Source organism: Nannospalax galili, unplaced genomic scaffold, assembly GCF_000622305.1.
Source record: "Nannospalax galili isolate Female #2095 unplaced genomic scaffold, S.galili_v1.0 scaffold2126, whole genome shotgun sequence".
In the NCBI taxonomy this organism is placed as follows: Eukaryota; Metazoa; Chordata; class Mammalia; order Rodentia; family Spalacidae; genus Nannospalax; species Nannospalax galili.
The window spans coordinates 311,394-325,752 of record NW_008354079.1 but is presented as its reverse complement, the minus strand read 5'-3'; the positions used below and the strand labels follow the sequence as shown (position 1 = coordinate 325,752).

Below are 14,359 nucleotides of genomic sequence, written 5' to 3'. Positions count from 1 at the left end.
GAGTCGGCGGCCGGCGGCCCGGCGGGGACCCGCACCGGGCAGCCGCCCCAGCCTGCGCCGTCGGCTCAGCAGCCTCCGCGGCCGCCTGCCTCCCCGGATGAGCCGTCGGTGGCCGAGTCGTCGGTGGGCAGCAGTCGCCTGCCACTCAGTGCCTCGCTCGCCTTCTCCGACCTCACCGAGGAGATGCTGGACTGCGGGCCCGGCGGCTTAGTGCGGGAGCTGGAGGAGCTGCGCTCCGAAAACGACTATCTCAAGGTGGGGGCCTGAGGGGGAAAGGGAACCCCGGGGGTTGGGGAGGACCTGCCCCATCCTGAGAGCCTGAGGCCGCAGCGGCCACTTTTCCACCGAAGACGCTGCGGAGAGCGGCCCAGATCCGGGACCACTCAGGGGTTGGCCTAGGGATCCCTCCCATGTGCCTGCCCCACTTTATCCGAGAAACCGCCTCCTGACCTGGAGCTTGGATGAGATACCGTTAATAGGACACAGGTATGGGCAGAGGGGCCCCGGTAAAACTGCTTTGGAGGATGCTTAGATGGGTGGGGGTGGGTAGTCAGCTCAGGACCAAGCTCCCAGGCCCCAGGCCTTCTTCGACTCTCTTTTCTGGGGCCAACTTTGGTGTGCCAGGGAAACCGCGGCCATCCTCTGGCAAGGAGCGGCAGGAGCACCCTCCTGAGTTGTTACCCAGGGCTTTCCCCGGCAGGCTTGTCCTTGCCTGCCTTTCAGGGCGGGTCCGATTTGAAAACATGACATTTGGGAACATCCCCTTGGCTGGAGTCCACTTCCGCCCAGTCTAACGGTCCTACAGCCTGGGAGGATGATGTCGTGGGAGAACCGGTTCAGAGGCCACTTCCTCAATCCCAGGATATTGTCTTCTGTCCCCACTGCAAAAGGCTTAGACAGCTGTTGGCTCTTGTGGACCTTGCCCCCAGCCCCCGTGGAGGGAAGGAAGGGAGGAGGGAAGCTGCCCTCTTGAATAGGGGTACTCCCTCTGTGCATGTGGGACTGGAGAGCTGCCTGGGGACAGGGGGCTGTATTGAACACTTAGTGCAGACCCTGGCACAGTGGCAGCTTTAGGGACAGTCCAGCCCTGGCTTCTTGACCTTGGCCTGAGTGGCTGGAATCTTCATGGGGTGTACTGCCACAGCTGGGCAGTTTTGGAAGAGGCTGCAATGTCATTTGCACTTGTCAGTTGATGGCCTGGCACAGCACCCAGAATGCCCTGGCCAGGAGCCATGAAGTTCACAACACTCTAATGACACATCCTGCCCTGCAGCGCTTTGCCTTGTGGCTCTTCTGTCCAAAGGGGTTTTTCCCTGTTTAACATGTTGAGGGTCTTGTTTTCTTGCTTCCCTGTTTTCCTTGGGATCTGCTATCCAGCATGTGCTAGGTACATCAGAGAGCATGGTCTGTCTGAAGCAGGATCACCTGCTACTTCAGCCTGAACCCTTCCCCAGGCCAACCCTCCAATTCCTTTTCTGTTTAATGGGAGGATGAGTCTTCCCAAAGCCTCCACTCAGTTTTGACAATTGGGGGTTCATTCAGCCTGTAGGGTCTTCTTCTGAAGTCAGTGGAAGGAAGGTGACTGCAGGGCCTGTGGGGCTTGCCTGCTGGATGCTCCTGTTTCTGAACTCTCCACCTGGGCTACTCCAAACCTGCACCTGAGTCCTTCTGCTTACCCTGCAAAGGGGGACATTTCACGTCTTGGTTCAGTATCCTCCTGCGCTTACCCTGGGCTCCTTCCTGGACTCCCAGGAAGTCTTTCAGCAGAGCCCCAAAGTGCATCTGAAGTACCTGTGACTATGCAGTTGGGAAAGTAGTCCCAGGAGGCTGAGGATTGAGCCAGGGTCTCCCTCTCAGCCAGGGCCCAGCTGGGGACATTCTAGTGTCTGGGCCAGGGCTGAGCCTCAGTATCTACCATCAGTTTGGTGGTTGAGGTTTCATGCAAACCTCAGCCACTATTGGATCTGGAGTCTATAGCTTCCTAATTCTGTGATTTTGGGCAAGTTACTTAGCATCTCTGAGCCTGAGTTTTCTCATTTTTAAAATCAGACTAGACCACACCCTCTACCCTTATGTGCATAGCTAGAGTATGTATATAGTAAATGTTACTTGTGTAACTGGGATGACTGCTGTTCTTGAGATAGGGAACATGTTTTCATGTGCATCTGCCACATTCTCTTGTGGATTCTGTGGGAGCAGGCTGGGCTTTTCCTCCTGGCCTGGATGTTCATTCATTCATTCATTCATTCACTCACCAAGTGTTTGCTTAACACTTGCTGCATACCACAGATCTGGGGTATTACTGTGAACTGAGTGAAGTGTCTTTTCTTGGGGAGCCTTGGAGGCCAGGATTAAACAATAGTCACAATAAAATACAATGTAGATGGTGGTAAGGGTGGAGAAGGCTAAGTGTGCCAAGAGCACATGGAGGTGGGGGCCAAGGCTCAGGGAGGCCAGGAGCCAGCTGAATAAGGAACTGCAGTAAGAACATTCCAGGCTGAGGGAAGTTGGAACAAGCTTGAATTGAGAACAGTGTCTAGGCTAGAGAGGGAAAGCAGTGAGTGAGGAGGGTAGCTTGGCTATGCTGACTCTCACTGTGTGCACTTGGCACAGTTTGCTCTTCAGGTCTGTTTCCTGCACTTGCCAACCTTACCTGGACAGGGTGGAAATCCCTGCGATGGGAATGTGGACCAAACATGTGGAGCTTCCTGTTGTGGGTATTTTTTTTTTTTTCCTATGACAGCGGGTAGCCTGTGGCCAGAGCAAGGGCTTGCTCCAGGCAGCCAGAGCTGGGAGTAAGAGCGCGTCAAACTCCTGCTGTTTTCTGCCTCTCTGGGCCACTTTGCATCTGAGGTGCAGAAACTGAGTAAGAAGGAAAAAAACTCCAAATCCCCAGTGTGTCCATTGCAGGCTGACCACATTGGCTGAGGGGAGTGCCCTGGACTCCAGTGGATGGCTCTGCTCAGGTTCACCTCTCTGAAGTGGGAGGAGGGCACTGTCAACAAAGGAGGACCCTTGGATGACTGCATAATCTCCCTTTTCACAAGGCCCTACTCTGGGGCCCAAGTAAGGAAAGTATAAGTGGAGTAAGTCTCTCCCAGTGATAAGACAGAAGAAGCTTCTGCCGGGAAGATGCTGAGCTTGCTGACACTTGAATTATTTAGAGGGGCTGGATGGCCTCGAATGTCTGGGTACAGACAGGGTTTGTGGGAAGCAGCTTACAGATGGTCCAGAGTGTTGGTGGATGTGATCACTGCCGAGCATTTGGGGAGTTTTGTGTGTGACTTTAGGTCCTTTCTAACCATGGGTGTATGAATGTTAATTGCTGAGGTTCCAGGACTCAGAAATGTACCTTTTGCTGCAGAACAGACAGGTTAACTGTTTGACCCACAAAGCTCCAGTGGTCTGAGGTCCCTTGTGACCACTAACAGTTACCTTGTACCATGTAGTGAGAATAGGCTGGGAACACACCCAGTCTGGGATGTCTCAGAGTGCTGGAGTTCAAAGATCTGTCTCTGAGACATGATTCTACCAAGGGCAAGTGACTGGGCTCTCTGAATTCCTTCCCGACCCTCATCTATATAATAGAGATGATGGAGTAGTGTGCCTGGACATTCTCCAAGGATTGTTTTCAGCAACCAGGGAGATATGAATAGTCAAGAAAACATCTTGCAAGTAACGAAGTCCTGGGTCTCATGAGGGATTGTTATGATTCTTAGCCAGTGAACAGACAGGATGTCTGTGTGCTCATTCTTGGAGGAACTGGAGAAGCCAGAAGGGTGGGTTTCCTTAGCACTAGAATGTTAATAAACCAGGAGCTGCTCCAGGGAGGACAGAAGGACATGATCACATTCCCTGCTGCATAGGTTGGGGGTAGGGAGCTAGGCCTTCCTACCTGGGGGTTCCAGCTTTGAGTGATAGATGCCATTTACAAGGGTCCAGAGAAAACTTCTCATTGACCTGCCCATTATATAGATGGGCAAGTGCAGGCACCAGGATTCCATCATGCAGCCAGGATTCCAACCTCTGCAGTGTGGACAGAGTGATGAGCTTTGTTGCTATTGGCATGTCTGGTATGGGATAGAGGCTGGTGAAAGGAATCCTCTTGTGGGCCAGGCACCAGGCTAAGAGTTGTATGAAGCAAGTTGTGAATAAGCTCATGGTAGAGTGTTTGCCTAGCATACATGAAGCCTTGGGTTCCATCACCAGCTTGGCATAAACTGGGCATGGTGGTACATGCCTATTATCGCAGGACTCTGGATGTGGATGCAGGAACATCAGAAGTTGAAGGCCATCCTCAGCTACATAGTGAGTTCAAGGACTGTTTAAGATGTATGAGACCCTGTCTCAAAACAAATAAACCCCAAACAAAACTAAAAGCAGGAGTCCCCGTCTGAAGATGGATATGTGCCTGTAGGGAACTCCTTCTATAAAACGGATTCAGTGTGCCTCTTGTGGGACTTCTTCATTGTGACAGTGCATGCCCATTGCTCAGTAAATGTGCCTGTTTCAGTCATCACCTCCCTCTCCCTAACTTCCTCCTATATTTTCCTAGAGTCTCCTGATTAGTAGTAGACCTCTCCAGGAAGATCTTCAAAGCTCCTGGGAGCTGGAGGGGGAGGGCCCCAGTCTGTCACTGGGTAGAGGACAGGGTCAGCAGAATCCTCTAGACTCTGCGGTGCGTCCCAGCCACTCTGACTGAGACAGGGCTGGCCTCTGGTAGGGAAGCAGGGAGGCAGCTCCAACTGGAGGGAAAATGAGGTAGAAAATGTGAGGCAGCAGCTGCCATGGCCTGAGGAGACCACAGAGCTGCCAGGACTGCCAATGTTTCTTGCTGAGGAGCTGGGTCTATGTCCCTAGACACACTCTGAACACACAGACTTATTCAGAGCTCAAGTTCAGAGACCCACATTTACTCATGCCTGGGTCAAGTACACATTCAGCAATTCACTTTTGGTGTTTGCTTCCAGAAGTTTGCCTCAAGGCATGTCCACATAAGGAGCAATACACAGACCTGTGCAGACATGCTACCTCTGTCCCCTCTAGCCACACACTACCAAACACAACACAAACTCACACAAGCAGGAGACTTCAGGCTTGGAAACACCCTCCTTCATACATCTCACACTTCTAGGCACACTTGGGTCCCAGAGATGGACATTGCCCGGAGATACTCTCAGGCACTCAGAAGTCTACATCCATATACAGATGAACACACAAATCCACACAGATCTTATCTACATGCACCAGCATCATGGGAACCCAGAGACCCACTCAGTATGTGACACAGACACCTGCTTACCCAAGTACCCCCCCCACTGCCCCTCCCACAGAGGGAAGCCACCTTTTGTATTCTCTGACCTGAGGCTCAGTAGATAACAAAAAGATGCCCATAAAGGCATTCACACAGCTATGACATGCAACCACATATACATAGCAGGGACAAAAGTGAAGATGATGCAAGTGTCAGACATGGCTGAGACATTTCACCCACTCGAATAAACACAGGAAGCTCTGGTTGATGTCCCCCTGGAGCTACTGTGTACACTCCTACTGTTTGTAGTCACTCATAAGGCTTCCTCCTACTCGGCTGCTGGGATTTGTAACCACCAGGATCTGTGGTACAAGGAACCCAACTGGGGCTGGCTGGTGGTAGATGGGGGCCCAGCAGCTCTCCAAGTCTAGAAAAACTGCATTGAAGCGCCCCAGGTTCCTGAGCCAAGCTCAGTGGAGCTGAGGGAAGTAGACACTTGTCAGGCTTGCCACCAAAGGAACACTGCTGCAGGGCATCTCTCTTCTAATCTCCTTGGAATTTCCTGCTTGCCCTGTCTCCCTTTGCTGAGGGCTCTAGAGGCCCATGCTACCTCCACTGTAAAGCGTTCCTAGGTCCGACCTGGAAATGATGGAAGTCAGAGGAAATATGGACACTCAGGAGTGGCTGGGCAGGCTTCTTGGAAGAGAGGGCATTGCAACTAGGAAGGTTAACCTTAGTGGCTGCTTCTGTGCCCATTTTCTGGAACAGCCTGCCACCAAAGGGGCTCATTAAACAAGTTTGTATGCCTGAATGATTGACAGTGGTCCTGGTCTGGAAGGGGCCATAGGCTTGAAAAGGAGAGATGGAGCTAGGCGTGGTGGCACATGCCTATAGTCTCAGCACTTGGGAAGGCTGGAGCAGAAGGATTGTGAGTTCAAGACCAGCCTGGGCTACAGAGTGAGCCTGTCAGGAAGGAAGGGAGAGTAGGAGGGAAAGAGAAAAGAGCTGGAGAAATGGTGGGTGCAAGAGTCCTGGAAGCCGGTGGGCCTGCTTGAGAAAGGCACTAAGTGATGGGCACGGTGAACACCTGATTGAGAGGTGGCCTTGTTGACTTGTAGCTGGGACTGGGCTGGCACCATGTGCCCTTAGCACCAGGCATAAGACCCGTCTTAGGGGCCCATTAAGGGAGGGGAAGAAGGAAGACTAAGAGGTGTCATAGGCATTCTCCATTTTAAGGCCAAACCTCACTTTGTCACTTGCCTGTACCTGTCCCCTCTTTGAATCTCAGTCTTCAAATCTGTAAAATGGAAAATTAATCCCTTTCTTATAGATACTTGGGGAATCAAGTTCAGACACTTGGCAGTCCAGCATCTTCCTGGGTACAGAAGATGAGAGGGACAGGCCCAGGGCAGCTTCTGTGGCAGTGGGACACAGGAGAGGGCTTGACTAAATTCAAAGCAAGGGTCTGATGAGCAGCCACACTGGCCATTCCTCCATCATGGCCTCATTTGTGGTCACATTACATCCTTCTGGTACAGGAAGAAGGCAGTCATTGAAGTCCTGGGGCCAGCACCATGTCTGCCTTTGCTGGCTGCCCTGAGGCATGACAGGACTCTGAGGTGGTGGGAGCTTCAGGCCAGTTCTTTCCTTCTTCCAGCCCTAGGGGCTAAGAGCATGTGGTCTAGAGCCAACAAGCCTGGGCTGCAACCCTGGGCCTGCTTTTGCTTTCTCTTCCATAGGCCCCAGTCTCTATATCTGTGAAATACCCTGCACAGCTGCCATGGATATTCAGTTAGGAGGGAACGGGTATGTAAGGTATTGACCCTCACCCATCATCACTCATCTGGCCTCTCAGCCTTTATCCTTCATAAGCAGGTTCTGGTCTGGGAGTCCTGGGTTACAAACTGCCCCTGTCTCTGGGTGTGCTGGCCATTCTGGGACAAATGTAGAGCTGAATTGCATTGTGGGGTTCCTCCAGACACATCTCTCCTTGCAGCTCCCCCACCCCAAGACATTCTTCCCCTGATGGCCAAAACCTGTGCATCACTTATAATCTGGTATAATGGGGCCTTCATTCCAAGATAGTGATGAATAGTCTCTTACTGCCCGAGCCACAAACAAAAACAGGTGGCTGAGCTGGGCATGGTGTGGCAGGCCTTTAATTCCAGAACTTGGGAGGCAGAGGCAGGCGAATCTCTGTGAGTTCAAGGCCAGCCTGGTCTACATAGTGAGTTCCAGGCCAGCTTGGGCTACAGGAAGACACTGTCTCAAAAAGACCCCCTCCCCAAAACAAAACAAAACAAAAAAACACAGGTGGCTGGCCAGAAAGTGTGAGGTCCCTTGCCAGTCAGCCTAAGACTGATTGGCCCTGTTCAGTAGCACCAGCCATTACTCTAGTCTCCCTTCTCTGGTCCTGCCCCTCCTCAGCCTCACCCCTCCCTGGCCCAGCCCATGACTCAGTGGCCTGTGCGGTCATACTTACCCAGTCTCTACCCAGACTCCTAGCTTGTTCACAGGGACGCCCCCAGGCCTCTTTCCTTTACTTCCTTGGTCTTCACCTTAGTGATGTGTCATGTCCCAGGGTCTGGGAGTCACTATTTCAGGCAAGCTTCCTGTGTTAGGTACTTAGATTTGTGGAGGCATTCACCTCACAATAACTAGAGTGTTGGAGGTTTCATGGCAGTCCCTCCTAGCAGCATGGACTTTCTTGGGTGTTTAGCTCCTTCCTTCTACACAGGCTTAAACTGAAGCCCAGGCAGGTTAAAGTGCTTGCTGGTCACACAGTCTAGAAGTGGTAAGAGTTATTAGTTAGGCTGGGTGGGCCTAGACCCCCTGCAAGTCACTCTTTCCACTCTTGAATCTTCAGCTCCCTGCTCTCACCCCATTAGAGACTTGGCTCCATCCCAGAGGCTAGGGATGTTGTCAACATATCCTGATCCAAAGCTGCCTTCCTTCCTATGCACACAGACAGAACAGGAGGGACAGTGTCCGGTGCTCCCCTCTGAGCATGCCCCTAGCAACACAGGGCCTCATTTGCCCCTTGAGGTCTTGAATAGGGCAGTGACAAGCCAGGTGTGACCTTGGTGGGCAGTCATCTCTGAGCATCTCCCCAACCGTCAGCCTTAACACACACACACACACACACACACACACAGAGCCTCAGCTTGCTCCTCGGTGAAGTGAGAAGTTTAGACTAGCATATGTCATGTAGGGTCATAACTGGAAAAGAGAGAAGGCTGTCAGTCTCTGCCTGCTGTCTGGCACCTGCCAAACTCTTAAAGATGTTGACTATTATTATTTTTGTTCTCCCATTGCAGAGACAGTCTAATTTCTGAGCCTCAAGATGAACCTAAGTCCTGTCTGTGCCACTGGGGGCAAGGTACTTGATCATTCTTTCAGATTTCTCACCCTCTGGTGACTGCTGGGAATATAGGGAGTGATCCTGTGCTGCTGATGTGTGTGGCTTGGTCAGTCAGTCTTTCTGCTGTCTGCAGTGTTGGAGAGGCAGGTTCCATAGAAGTAGGATCTCTTAGGTCTCCAGGCAGCATCAGTGCCAACAGTAGAGGGGCATTGAGATCTTGTGACACAGTGATACTTGGCTAGATGTGACCATTCCAGAACCTTTGAGCAGGTCAACCCTAAATTTCTACCCAAGGAGGCTAAGCTGAATTGAGCTCTGCATTGGGAGACAGGAGCCCAGAGTCCCTCCCACTCACTCTAGGCTCTCTGGGTGCTGTGAGATTGTCTCAGTCCCTCTTCAGGCCTCATTGCCCCTGTGTGATGAGATGGAACCTTTGAGTTCCTCTTCCTTTGCCTGTGTCTGGACTGTTTGCATTTGAGCTGAGAGGGAAGTGGCACTTTTTGCAGCCCCCTTAGCATCCAAGTGCAATGATCTCATCTGGAGACTTGTCAGAGTCCTGGGGAGCTGAAGAAGGGACAGCAGATGGCTGCCCTGGCCTCTTGGGTGCGGCTGGCATGCCACCCCTGTGATCACTGCTGGCGACCCTGATGGTCATCTCTTCCATGGCTAGGGTAGGTTGCCAGGGCCAGGGCAGGTGACAAGTGGCCTAGAGCCAGAGTGGCAGATGGATAGGCAGCCTGGGCCTTGGCCCAAGGGAGGAACGATGGTGGCCAGGCAGGGGCCCCTGTTCTCTGTGGAGCAGTTATGAGAGTGAGGTTTCTGATCTGGTAGGTAGCTCAGCTCTGCCTGCCCATTCCAGGTCTGTCTGCCTATTGGCCAGTTGGAAGTAGGAGAGGAAGTGATATATTTGGGTAAGACTTGGAATCTGCCAGGGCTAGGGCCCATTGTCAGTGGACTGGAATTTAAGGCCACTACTGGGAAGGGAAGCCTCCATGAACATCACCCTCACATAGTGGGATGATGGTCTTCCCCCTCAGCCTCGCTGTTTGGGTGCTAGGCCTGCCCTGCCACATAGCTCCCTAGAGATAGAAACCAAGCTTCCACAATCAAACAGAAAAACAAGTAAAATTAATGCCATAAATGAGCCTGTGACATGTACTCGGAAAGAAACAAAGGGCTAAGACTCAACAGAAGGGAGGCTTCTCAAAGGAGGTGGCATTGAAGGAGGCCTAGGCAGGAGTTGGCACAGCCCTGCAGAGATGGAGCCAGTGGGTCCAGCAGAGGGTCTAAGCAGAGGCTTAGAGCTGGGACAGGCCAGGTGACTTCTGTTGGGAGAAGACCCAGGTGGCTGGAGTGTAGCTCACAGAAGGGAAGTTGAGGAACATGAGGTGAGAAGGGTTTGGGCCAGGCAGTGCCTGTGTTCCTGCTTTGCTTTTTTTGGAGGAGGGGGAATCTGAGATACAATCTCATGTAGACCTGACTAACCTGGAACTCACTATGTAGACCAGGCTGCCTGGAACTCATGGAGATCTACCTGCCTCTACCTTCTGAGTGCTGAGGTCAAAGGCATGTGCCACCATGCCACGTTGCTTTTTTGTTTTTGTTTGAGACAGGGTCTCACTATGCAGCCAGGCTGGCCTTGAACTCACAGTGAACCTCTTGCTTTAGCCTCCTGATTGCTTTGCCTTTTGTTTTTGGTGTTTTTTGTTTTTGTTTTTTGGTCAGGCGTATTGAAGTAAAATTTACTTACCTTTTTCTTCTTCCCTTCTTGGTGATGGAAGGCAGAGACATGCACATACTTAGACAAGCTACCTACCACTGAACTGCACCCACAGCCCTGAGGCACAATTTACACATAGTAAAATGAGTTTTGACAAATATATTCAGTTCTATAACTGTTAACACCCATTAAAATACAGATTAAGGTCACAAAACTGGATGCATTTAAGAAAATGTATCTTCTGTGTGGTGGCACATACTTTTAATTCCAGCACTTGGGAGGCAGAGGTAGGTGGATCTCTGTGAGTTCAAGGCCAGCCTGGTCTACATAGTGAGTTCCAGGACAGCTGGGGCTACAGAGAGACCCTGTCTCAAAAAAGGCCAAAAAAAATTGTTTTACATTTATTTATGACTGTGGACACACATGTGGTGGTCAGAGAACATCTTTTGGAAATTGATTCTCTCCTTTCATCAAGTGGGAATCAAACCCAGATTATCAGCCTTGGTGGCAAGCACTCATACCCATTGAGCCATCTGATGGACCCCAAACTGAATGCATTTTTAAAATTTATTTTACTGTATATCAATTATGTCCAAGGGCTAGGGGTAGAGCTCAGTGCCAGAGCTTGTACTTCGTATGTGTGAGGCTTAATCCTCACCATTACAAAAAAAAAAAGATATGGAAGTGTTCATTAGTGGTCCATATTTCCTCCTTTCTGTCAAAGCCCTTCTCCTTCCTATTGGTCTGCTCTCTGCCCCAGTAGCCTTTCCTGGCAGAATGTGGTGTACATGGCACCCCACAGCATCTACTATGGTGGCTTGGTCATGGAGTCCCAGGGCACCATTGCTGAAGTTGAGCCATTCACCAGCCAGAGGGTATGTGGGCTGTTTCCAGATTTAGGTGATCATTGGAAGGTTCTAAACAGGAGAAAATTTTAGACCGTTTTAATTACTGTTTTTTCAGGGGAGAGCTTTTTGAGATTAGGGTCTCTCTGTAGCCCCAGCTGACCTAGAACTCGATATATAGACCAGGCTGGTCTCAATCTCACAGAGATTTGCCTGCCTCTTCTTTCTGAGTGCTGGGATTACAGGCGTGTGCCACCATGTCTGGCTTAATTATATATATATAATTTTATTTTATTTTTATTTTTTGGTCTTTTTTGAGACAGGGCCCAGCTGTCCTGGAACTCACTATGTAGACCAGGCTGCCCTTGAACTCACAGAGATCCACCTGCCTCCGCCTCCCGAGTGCTGGAATTAAAGGCGTGCGCCACCATGCCCGGCTTATTTATTTATTTATTTTAAATCATTCCTTGGGGACTGGGGTGTAGCTCAGAGTGCTTGCCTAGTATGTGCAAGACTCTGAGTTTCCAGAGACAAGAAGGAAGTTTCCAGAAGGAGGGAAGAAAATCACTCTACTCCTTGTACTGAGTGGAGAGCAGAGTGGCCATAACAAGAATTCAATCTGGTAATTTCAAGATGGGTCTGATCACCAGACCCACTGTAGACACTCACTGATTGTTCAAATATAGGGACATGCCTGGTGTAATCAGTGCTTTAGAGGTGGAGGTGGATGAGCCAGCCTTGGTATAGCCAAGATTTCTGGAACATGGTCTGCTGAGCTCCATGGTAGCACAGGGTACTGACTTAGATGAGAGAGTGTGTCAAGGACTAGCACAGTTTCCACCTGGCTGCTAAGAGGCAACCTCCTCCCATCTTTAGGAATCTTTTATCCCCTTGGTTCCTTCTCTGTCCCTTAAGGGGCGAGCAGGGGTTGGCTCTGGGGTCAGATTAACCACTGACACTTGCTGTGTTTCTGCAAAGGGGCCGTGTCCAGTCACTTTTGTCTCCCACAGGCCAAATTTGTCATACCCTTGCACTCAGGTGCAAGGGTTCCACGGGACCTAGATAATAGACTCTCGACTTTGTCCTCATTGGATTATTATCTTACATTTGTGTAAGTCTCATGCAGAAAAGAATCCTCCTTAGAACATTCAAAATATGGTTTGAAAGTGGACCTCTGTATCTGTGTGTGTGTGTGTGTGTGTGTGTAGGCCAGAGGTCAATGTTAGCTGACTTCCTCAGTTGCTCTCTACCTTACTTTTTTTTTTTTTTTCCGGAGCTGAGGACCGAACCCAGGGCCTTGCGCTTGCTAGGAGCCCTCTACCACTGAGCTAAATCCCCAATCCCTCTACCTTACTTTTTTGAGACATAATCACTCAGTAAAACTGGAGCTCACCTATTTGGCTAGACTGATTGGCCAACAAGCTCCAGGGATCCACCTGGCTTTTTACATGGGTGCTGGGGATCTGAACTCAGGTCCTCATGCTTGTGTGTAGCAAGCACTTTACGCACCAAACCATCTCCCTAGTCCTTCTTCTCTCTTTTTATGCTGTAATAGGAGAGATAAGAGCCTGGAATAACAACCCAGACCCTGCAGATGAGGTGCTCCAGAGAGAACAGAGCTCCATCATCATATTTTATGCATGAACCCCATTAAGCCTCTGCCGAGATAAGCCTCACGATAACATCTTTCAGTGTTAAGCATCAAATACAAAGAAGACTGCTGGGTTGAAACAGTTATTAAAATATGTTCTACAATTATGATATAGTAATATGTATGTTCATTAACTCGTGAGTTCCAGTGTCAGCTCTGTTAACTACTATAATTTCAAGGTACTGATGAGCATAAAAAAATATTTTGACATTTCTGCAACAACCGTTAACGGGATATGAAAATATTGGTGATTTCTTTTGGCATCTAAGTCACAGGTGCTTCTGATACAACACCACTTTTTTCCTAAAACCACAGTAGAAGGAGATGCTAATCTTTAGAGATCATCAAAAATAAAGGTGTGGTTTCCCTGAACAGTGACACAGAGGAGGAGTCCTGAGGGCAGCATTCTGTCTAGCTTGTTGGTCTCTTGCCTCATCTGGGTGAGCTCGGTACAGCCCACTTTTCTTTTCCCCGTGATGTTCTGCTGCTCTTGGTCTGCAGAACAGGGATTCCTGGCTTGCCTGATCCGGTGCTTTCTGCAAGGACCCATGAGATGATTCACTAGGAATGTCTTTGTAAACTGTGGAGCCCTGTGCCACTCTGCAAGCCTGTTATTAGCAGCAGTGTGAGCTCATGTTGGGCCTGCCTGCCCAACCTGGACCCAGAGTCTCTTCTGGGCCAATCTCCCAGGACTCTGGGAACGGGCCATCTCTGAGAGGTGGCTTCCTGCCTGCTGCCTTCTTGGATCACTGCATAGACAGAGAGGCACTTGATATGCAGGGAGTGGGTGGGGAGCAGACAGTTTCCTGGGTAGGCAGACTGTGCTACCCTCCTGCATTGGCACCGGGGTCTGCCTAAGATATCTGCCCTTTCCTAACAGACCTGGAGCTGGAGCAGAAGGCTTGTGACTGTGGAGAGAGACTAGATAGGCTAGCAACCTTATCACCGTTTGATTCACATCTGCTTGAGGTGCTTACTCCATTCCATATCCTGGCTAGTGATGTTGGGGACCAGACATGGGTCAACCAAGACTTACCCAGCCTTTCTTCCAGCTGTTGGGGAAAGAAAGACTAGGGGATAGGTAAATACAGTCTCAAGTTATTATCATTAGGGACCATGAAGTTCAGAATGTAGGTTTTGAGACAGATTAGGGGAGGTAGGAATGTTCTAGAAAGATGAGAGTTGGGAATTAGCCTGGTGAGGGCCTTTAAAGCTCAGGGAATGGCCTGACAGGGAACAAGATAGAGTATGGAGAAACCAGGGGGTGCTGAGCAGTCCAGGGTGAGAGGCTTGGACCTGAAGCAGAAGCCCCTGGGATAAGACAGAAAGTCACCTGTTTTTTCCAGATTTCCTCCAGTCAATAGACTTTGCCTGCCAATCAGAAACAAAGACCCTTTCTCAGAAAGGGAAGTGCTGGCAGCCATTTGGGTGCCTATCGTAGCCCCTGGCCTCCCCTCCTGCCCATTTGTAGCCTGGGTTTAGTACTCTGTTTAAGCTTCAATTGAGAGAGAGAGAGAGAGAGAGAGAG

General features: G+C 50.4%; 1 protein-coding gene across 5 annotated transcripts in view; it reads left to right on the top strand.

The window, feature by feature from the left end:
* The first annotated feature begins 51 nt into the window (after positions 1–51).
* Positions 52–14,359, top strand: part of Soga1 (suppressor of glucose, autophagy associated 1) — a 74,802-nt gene continuing 60,494 nt past the window's right edge. For all 5 annotated transcript variants that reach the window (XR_003846798.1, XM_029555044.1, XM_029555045.1 and 2 more), the window contains exon 1: positions 52–255. Coding sequence is in view for 4 of the 5 variants with exons in the window: in XM_029555044.1 (XP_029410904.1) it covers positions 184–255 (72 nt within the window). In the remaining variant the exon portion in view is untranslated. The remainder of the gene's footprint in view (positions 256–14,359) is intronic.